The sequence below is a fragment of the Geospiza fortis genome, unplaced genomic scaffold (assembly GCF_000277835.1).
Source record: "Geospiza fortis unplaced genomic scaffold, GeoFor_1.0 scaffold55, whole genome shotgun sequence".
Taxonomy (NCBI): domain Eukaryota; kingdom Metazoa; phylum Chordata; class Aves; order Passeriformes; family Thraupidae; genus Geospiza; species Geospiza fortis.
This window is the reverse complement of record NW_005054308.1, coordinates 8,799,856-8,809,045: the sequence shown is the minus strand read 5'-3', so window position 1 is coordinate 8,809,045 and position 9,190 is coordinate 8,799,856. Positions and strand designations below refer to the sequence as shown.

The following is a 9,190-nucleotide window of genomic DNA, read 5'->3' as shown; positions in this document are numbered from 1 at the left end:
CTGCTGCTTTTACCATTTTAGCCCACTCTCCCATCAGTGCCCCCTGACTCTTGTAGTCATTTGAACATCAGGTTTGTGCTTGCCTTATCCACAGCTTCACGATTTTAAATATCTCAGCCAAGTAAGTCCCAGCAGCATTTTTAGAAGATAACTAAATCAAACTGCAAGACTAGTCTCCAAACAGAAATTATAGTAAGGGAAATGATATTAGTCATAAAAGACATAACAACTTGTCAGCAAGAGCTCTGTGTTACAGTCACTTTGAGATCACACTTGCATGTTCCAGCTCAGCTTATAAAATATTTGAAAGACGAGTGCACATCACCTTCAGATCAGTGAATGCTCTCAAATTCTGGGACAAAACCCCCATGTCACTGAAATAAAATCAAGATTGATTTTTTTAAACTTTGCTTGTATAAAGCAAAAGAAATGAGTATTGCTCATTCACTGTAACCTTCTGCTTGTAGGCCAACTTTGAGAAAAAAAAATACAGGTGCATGTTTAAATACATTCCCTTGGTTTGGTTTTCTCTCTCTGCCCAGCAGACTCCACAGCTGATTTAATTGCAATGCCTTGACTTCTTTCCACTGTTCAAAGTCAAAGGAATTCCAGTGCACCACACACCAGTCCCACATTCCATGATCTCTGCTGCTGCAGCTTTTCCAGGCAAGGATCACTGGTGTAAGCTCAGGGATTCTCCCTGTGCTATCTGTACAGGGGTCAGGCAGCTCCTTGATCAGAAATCAGCTCTAGGAGACAAAACTGCAGCTCTTCACCCTCCATCCTTACCTAAAGCATCACTTTTATGCATCAGGTTTCTGGTTTGCTCTGTCAAAGGCACCTGGGGTTGGCACTAAAGCACACAGAGCCCTGAACAAGCACCTGGATATTTTCTGACAGGTCACTGAGCTGGAGCCTTGTGTGCTCAGCCCAGCAGCTCATCTGTGCCTGCTGTCCTGACATGAGCTGTCAGGGCTCCTTTCCTGGCCAGCCTGGTGCTGCACCACGTCCCTAATCCACAGAGGCACAAACCAGGCTCTTACTCAACTCCTGATGCAAACCCAGAGTCTCTGGAATCCAAACAAATCCTCCAACCCCCCTCAAATTAATATTATCGATGGTTCCTCTGTTATGCAAGCTAAATACTGAAGGCAGCACAGGACACAAAGTATGAAAAAGGTATTTATTATTTACACAACTGCTATAGTTCCTTAAGAACAATATATACCATTTTTTATTTGAAAGGGTCAGTCTTCTTTCAAATCCATGAACTGCATAATGCACAAGTGTTGGAAATGCCAAACAGCAGTCACATCACACTTCTATAGTGCAGGCATAAGCAGCGCAAGTAAATGATATTTTAAGAACAGTATGGCTGAATATTGTATTTAAACACAGTGTTTGCACTTTGACAAGATTTAGCTAGAAGAGAACAAGGGTTTTGTTCATGCTTTGTTAGGAATGTGACTTTCCCATCTGAGGTTTAAACCCTTTATCTGAGATATGGGGATTTTTCAGGCAGACTGCTTTTCACTGATCAAATAACAGTGGGTTTCTCTCCCTCAAATTTCAATCTTTTGTTTTCCAGTAAACACTGCTTTATAGTACAAGTTCACACACTGGGGTAAACTGGCCACACAGGTGGTACTTTCCCATCTTACTGTCTTGCACAGAGAAACACTGACATACTAATACATACCAAACTTAGACAACTTGTAGTTTATAGACTTAAATACTGGAATGGGAGAGGGAGACTGTTTCTAAATATGGAGGGAATAGAGGACTTATACAATTCATACACTGCCAAGGTTGGCTTTTTAATCAACATTTTTGGTCTAAATATTTTTTTTTCTAGTCTCAGAATGGTTTTGGTCTTTGATGGTTATGGTTATACTTCAGCAGCAAAGGAGAGGAAAGTATTTTGAGAAATAACACCAGAACTGAATGCAAGAAAAAGCAACTGACTTGTTTCTCCCACTTTGAGCTTATTGCTGTGATCTTTTAAAAAACCCACAACCAACCAGCTGGAAGACCAAGTTTAGCAGTCGTTCTGGCATTGGGTCCAGTGTCCAGCACTATTATACTCTAGCACAAAAGCAAGGAAAAGTCCAATGATCTTAGTGATGTTCCCTTCAATTCAGTGCCACACAGTTTTATTAGTGTTATTGTCCTTGCTTCTTTGAAAGATACCTGAAAGAAACAAAAGTAGAGTTTTTCACCAAGTAAAAGGTAGACACAAATATACCCGAGATCTTAAGATCAAAGTATGACTCTGCTTTCTTTTCTCACCAACAATCCTCCTACTGATAACCAAAAACTAGAAATGCAATCAATCAATACCACTTATGATTTTTATTTAATTTCAACACCTTTCATTTCCACGATAGGTTATCCTGCGGTAATTCAAAGTCATGTTCTAGTTAGACTCTATCAGGCTTTTTAAACAAAAGGGAGGAAGGAAATGGAAACCTGTTTCATTCTAAGAGGATGGAAAATTACATCAGTTGGAGAAGTGGCTTTTATATCCTTTAAGATGAAAAGGCCCATTAGTAATGGCACTCCTTCAAATAAATTCAGGACTTTAATGAACTGATGCAGCATAACCTGAACAGAACAGCCCTCCAGCAGCTTCTCTGGAGAAGCTGAGTGACTCTGAACTGCTTTCTGTATTCTGATCTCACAGCTCTCTTGGCACCAGAGCTGGAGCAATCTGCCTGTGTGGTGTGAGAAAGGCTTTGCAAATACTCCAGGAGAAAGAATCCAACCAATTTCACTGACAGTGTGAAATATCCAGTGAATTTCACTGCTTTTAAGGTTTAACATTTCACTTTCTGTTCTATTCAGAAAAGAAAAATTGTATCAAGTCTGTAAGGCTCCATTTTTTTTAAACATCAAAGAAGTGATTTTCCAACAGTTTTTCTTCACATGCATTGAAGTCTCTGGCTGTTGCATAAAACCAAGAATAATTTTGCTGAAGCCCTTCAGTTAATCACTTTCTAGCAAGAATTAGGATGCTAACTGGTGCCCCAAGCACTTGGAAAGCTCCAAGTTTTGTTTTTGTTTGTAAGACAGTTACTTGGAGCTGATGAATCCTGCAATACCACCCAATCTGCATGGTGCCTGAGAACTACACTAGCACCACAAAGCTTTCAAGGAACTTCTAGAAAAGTTGCCCTAAAACAAAGCATTTGGGATCTGAACCCACAGTCTAACTTTGCTGGGGTGGAAAGAAAGAGGTTTCCAGGGACCATGTTCCTTCAAAATTCTTTTCCTTTTAGGATGCATGATTGCATAATTGGCAGTGCTGAATACTGGAGAAGTAAGAAAACACAGATGCATTCTGTCAAAATCTTATCACTTTAGGGAAGCTGTCCCAACACTACAGCCCTATTAAAATTCTCCTCAAACTAAAGGACGTCTATAACTCTAAGTTATAAAGTTCATCAGTGCCATTGTTTCTGGTCTTTGTAGAGATAACCTCAAGCAAAACACCGGGGTCAGGGACAGAAGCATGCAAGAATTTTGCCTTTTTTCTTACCTTTCCCAATGTTTGTGATTCAGCTCCAAAAAGTCATCTAATTTTGCTATTTCTTTGAGGTATTGGGTGAGCTTTAGAAGCTCCTTGTCTTTATCCCGATTTAAATGTGCTTTCATAAAAGGCCTTATCTATAGAAAAGAAAGAAACTGGGTATAACCATTTGCTCATATAAAGAAAAAATGCTTTAGATTCTTTATCACTTACCATCTGACTGAAATATATTTTCAGTACTATGACAAGTTACAACTTTTCACAGGTAAGAGGGAAAAAAGCCTTTTCCAGTAGTGGTCAGATCCAATTTGTCCTGTTCATGCAAACTGGACTGAGGGGTTTTCACCTTGCACCAACCAGAAAAAAATTCTTTTCTCTTGCACTTCTTCAAGCCTTTCCCCCCCAGACAGACTGAAATGATCTGGAATGCCACATTTTCTAATTGATTTCACAGGGATTTCTGCAGGAGGGGTTTTCAGCTCAGCATTGTGAGTTGTGTGGTATCATTGGAACCAGATGCTTTTTTTTTCAGCAAAAAGCCTTTGACTACAACCAGAGCTGTTGTGAAATGAGATATCAGAATCAAAGCTTGGAAAACATTATACCTGGGCCTTGTTTTAGTGATTCAGTGCTCTTGTCTGCAGCTGTTAACAACACTTTGACAAACATTTTTCCAATCTGAGCTAGAGGGACCTCTGGATAATCCCCTTCCAGCAAGATCTTTGCTATTCCTGATTCTCCTTTCAGTTAAGATCATCTTGTTAGATCTCATCAGCTGCTCTCCTCTTCACATTGTGGATACTTTCAAAGAGCTACCATCTTGAACTTCTACATTTGAAAACACCTTTTTCTTTTTTAGAGAGATTTATGCAAGTTGTTTTACTGCTAACACTGCTCTACTATCAGATGTACGTAGAAATTCAAGCTGTACTCTTATTTAGAACCAGCAGTAATTACAGAGCACACACTGGCTGACAGTTGCATAAAATAAAATATTTACTGTTCTAAAGTCAAAATTGCTCAAGGTACTAATTATTTCTCATATAGAATACTTGTGATTATCCTGTCATACTATCATGAAATACAGCCATTTGTTATTTGACTTATTTTTGAATATGACCACTCTGGAGATTGAACATCACATTTTCAATGGTGCCTGTCAGCAATGTCCAGCTTGATTACAGCTTGCAGGTATAACTTAGGCAGAAATAAGAATTTCATTGATTTTGGTAATCTATTAAACACTTAATAGTAACAGAAGGTTTATTTAATACTGTTATTAGGGAAATACTAAGCCAGACAAATGGCACTGTGAATTAAAAGGTTTAACAAAACATGCATCTTTGCTAGTTAAAAATAGTCTTTCTTTATGCTACAGCAAAGAAGTAGGAGAAAGTACTACTTGAAGTATCAAGAAAAAGTAGCAGTAAATGAAAATTCCAGTTTCCATTACCTTGAGTCCATTCTGTGGGTTCATCAGGAAGTTTCGGCCAATATCATCAAACATAATAGTATTTTTTTTGCTGTAATATTCTGAAAACTTTCCCCAGATAACACCAAGAGGCTTCACCTGCAAACACAACACAATACAAGGTATCTGAGGTAAATCAGATCACATGCAGGAGATGAAAGTGCCATCTATAGGAACTTGAGTCCTAACTTGAATGAACACTTGTATTCTTCTGCTTTACCATTAGCAGGTAGTTTGGCTTTAACAAAGGAAAATGTGAAATAATATAACATAAATACCTTCCACTAAGGAAAACTTTTCTGTTGGTACTAAGTTTTCTTGCAACAGTTAGCTGCTGTTTGACTTGAAAGCTGTGACATCTAAAGATACCAATCAAAACATTAATAGAGACTTTCAGTAGAAAAAAATCTGTGGTTCCAAGATTCTTGCAGTTTTATTGCATGAAAACTCCTGAACAACTTTTTTTGTTGAGTATTTTAAAGGGGTGTGATAAAATCCCCGCTAAATATAGAAAAAGATTAGGATAAAAATTGGTACTTACATCTATTAGTCCTCTCCGAGGAGTGTGCACTGTTATCATGGCAGCACTGTCCAGCATGAAAGTGATCTTGTAGTTTGCATTGGTACTCACCCCAAGCTCCTGCATCACAAAGATTTATGATTAAAGCTTCTAATTATGACAGTCTTACTGCTCAACAACTGGAACCACAATTATAGTGCATTGTTTGTCACGGGGTGAGCTGTGGAGGTTTACCAGAGACACACTAAAAATAGATACCTGGGGAAATTTGCATTTGTTACATAATGATGATCATAAAAGTGCACACAGGGATTTATTTTTAGTGTTTAATATCAGTAACTTAACAGCTGATGCTGGCAGAAAATCAAAGCAACTTTGTAGAGAAGGCAAAATACAGAGAGGTATTGCTCAAACCTTTATGCACAACCATTCACAAGTTCTCCACACCTCAACTTAACTTTACAGCAATTGTGTTCTGGCTGCTCTTTGTTCCTCACAGTGATTTGCACAAATCACAGCCTAATCCAAGATGGGATTCCCAGGAATATCTCAGTGTCACTGTTCCCTCCAGCACATGTCCAAGATAACCAGTGGTAGTGTCAATTTGCAATTTTAAGATTTGGTAACTCCTGAAATACTCTAAGTCGAACAACCTTTTTAGAAATAAAAAACTTAAGACTAGATGAGGGGGCATCGTTTCCATTTCAAATCCTTTCCAAAGCTGAAAAGTACCAGTAAAATCTGCTGATACGGTACAATACAGATATTGCTGACAATTTCTGGTGTGTGAAACAGCAGCAATGTGCAAACCTGTGTAACAGGGAGAAAATACCCACTGCAGCAGCTCTTCTGCAACTATCCAGCCACACTTACCTGATTTGTTTTTATTTAAAAATGCAATCTTGCAAATGAAATGCTCTACACCTCCCTGGGTCAGTATCCTGTTACACTGACAGAACCAGCTGTTCTAGAATGTTTGAATTTCAGGCATAAATGGGTGTTAACTGAGAGATTAAATTTGCTTGTCTGACACTTCCTTCTTTTAAATGCTGTTCCTGCTTTGTACTTTAAACCAGAAACTTTAATGCCACCTATTGCTGGAATCACAGCTCCCTGACCAAAAGTGAAACTCTGGCAGGGAAGCACCCCTGGTGCCATCAGTTTAAGGAGAAACAGAAAGTGGCATCTAGTGGCAGGAATCTCAGTGAATCAGGGTCCAGGAGGAGGGCTGGAAAAGCAACCTGGAAATGCAGAAAGGTGACCAGTGCAGGGGAAAGAACCCAGTTTTGAACAATGATTTTTCACAAGACCGAGTCCAAGCACTACTGTGACAACACAGTATAAATATGTGACACAAGAATGCAATGTTTGCAAGGCTCAGCACTGATTTTACTTGCACTAACTCCACTTCATAGTTCTGACTAAAGATTATCATTTCTAAGAGGCATTTTTGTTTAGAAAAAATAGTGGCAATTAATTATTTGGAAGAAGAAAACACTGGAAAAATGTGTTTTGCTCTGTGAAAACCTAAAAAATAGTTTGTAGTAAAAAATTAAATTTAGAAAGGTTATTCCTGGAATGGAAATAACTTTTGATTTATAAACATAAAAAACCCCTAACCCACCAACCAAACACACAGCAATTCTTAGTAAGCTCATTAGATTTACAGCTAAGCCTGACTGTAAATATGTTTACCATGAGGTCAGCTGTTCAAAACTGGCTTCCTGCCTGATTCCAGTAGGGAAGAAACCAGAAAATGAAAGAGCTTTTATGGGATGTTTAGTAAGGCAGAGGAAGCAACAGAAGCCCCAGCTATAAGAGGTAAAGATAAATATGGGAAGAGTTTCCTCTTGATAACCTACTCCAGCATGTCACAGCTGTCTGTTCCTTTAAAAAAATCACATTTAAAGACTGGAGCTCTATAATTAGAGGTAAGATGAAAGCATCTGTGCAGGGCTGCGTGACAAATCCAAGTTTCAGCAGGTACTGACTTGTGTTTAGTTCTGCTAAATTTAACACCTCCTGCTGATAGTTTGTGTGGAATTCTAAAATTAGATCCAATCTAGTTTTGTGATAAAGATAATTTCAAGTGACTATGGAAATTGAAACAACTCAGGTTGTGATTCATACAACCTCCCCTGTTTCTAACCTGCTCTACAATGCTGAGCATGAGCACAACTGCATGAAGGGTTACCCAGACCAGAAACAAATCAGATGTTTTCAGAGCAACTTACTTTCATTTTGGCTTCAATCCACTTCATATTAGTAGCAGCTGAAACAAAAGGGAGAAAACAGAAAGAATACTTTATCAAAATAAGTCATTGGCAGGTAAAACAAAGAAATAAGCTAAGAACTTGTTCACTGAATATGTCAAATTTTTACACAAAATTTAATTTTAGAAGGATCCACTTTTGTTGCAGCTTTTAGGGCCTTAAAGTCTTTTATCAGGGAAGTCTATTTTTGTTTGGAAAAGCTTAGTTTTCAAATGAACAACTAGATGAAGCACTGCAAATATTTAAACCATTTTCTAGATCAGCTGTTACTGAAGCACAGCCTGTAAGATCATGGATACACCTGGCCTGAGGAACCTCACTGCCTATGCAGGATTTCCTCCTGGAAGCAATGTCAGGAATACATAAAATCTGGAAAGAACAAAGTATCAAATTGCCTGCTGATCTAAGAATGTGGAGAAACATTGTTCAAGACTATGAAAATGGAATTTTGTAACACAGTTTTAATATGGTTTGAACCCTGCACGGGCTAAAGCCTGGTCTCCAGCTGTTGGACAGGAATTGAACTAGAATGCAAAGGCAAAGAATCAAGCAACCACCCCTGCACACAGGAGAGTTTGGGTCATTTGGCAGTTCACTTTGTGTTGTCTGCATTGAGATTAATTGTAAAATCACTAACAGTGTTCTAATGTTGATTATACAGTTCTGTTTCTTTGTACAAAGTAACAGTCAGTAAAGTGATGCTGAGCTTTATCCTGTGACTAGACCCATTCTTGTGAGCAGTATGTGGGGCTTTTTCACATAAGAACTGGTATTTTTCTAAAAGATCTCTAATAGTTGTGCAAATTATAACCAAACATTTCTGTATCATTTTAGATCTTGTGACTCACACTAAAAAGCAATATAAAAACCTCCCACCTGGAGTCTCTGCTCTGGATGACAATTTACAACAAATTCTTAGGCATAGAGTTTAATACTTACACCAAATTACAATATCATAGTCCTCATATGCAGAAGTCAGGAATTCATGAAGGTATGGCCTCATCAGCTCTACCCCAGTTTCAGCACATGACCTGTGGTCTAAACAGAATATAAGAGATAAGCAATTCAGTATTAAAGTATTACTTATTAAAATCCAGTCTGATTTTCCTTTCTATCCAGAGACTCAAAGAGTTTCATGAGGGGAGCACTGAAGCACTTTAAGGTCGTGAATGATTTGGTATCAAACTCCCATTCCCATTTTAAAGGTGGAAAGACAAAGCAGAGGGAATATTTATCTGTTGGTCTCACAGCTACCCGAGGGCTTAGCAATAATTAAATTGAGAGATCTCTGAGTATGAATATCTTTGAAGAGTCAGGGCAAATCATCTGTGCACTTAGCAAATTAGTAACTGGCCAGATATAAAACAGATTCCTTCAAACCTAGTCCAGTCAATTGT

The 9,190-nt window shown here is 38.3% G+C and overlaps 1 protein-coding gene across 1 annotated transcript in view; it reads right to left on the bottom strand.

The window, feature by feature from the left end:
- Positions 1-1,164: 1,164 nt before the first annotated feature.
- Positions 1,165-9,190, bottom strand: part of UBLCP1 (ubiquitin like domain containing CTD phosphatase 1) — a 10,523-nt gene continuing 2,497 nt past the window's right edge. Inside the window, exons 5-10 of the mRNA XM_005418774.2 lie at positions 8,733-8,831; positions 7,755-7,792; positions 5,542-5,640; positions 4,983-5,099; positions 3,539-3,666; positions 1,165-2,190 (exon numbers count right to left, since the gene is read on the bottom strand). Coding sequence (XP_005418831.1) covers positions 2,163-2,190; positions 3,539-3,666; positions 4,983-5,099; positions 5,542-5,640; positions 7,755-7,792; positions 8,733-8,831 — 509 coding nt within the window. The 3' untranslated portion in view covers positions 1,165-2,162. The remainder of the gene's footprint in view (positions 2,191-3,538; positions 3,667-4,982; positions 5,100-5,541; positions 5,641-7,754; positions 7,793-8,732; positions 8,832-9,190) is intronic.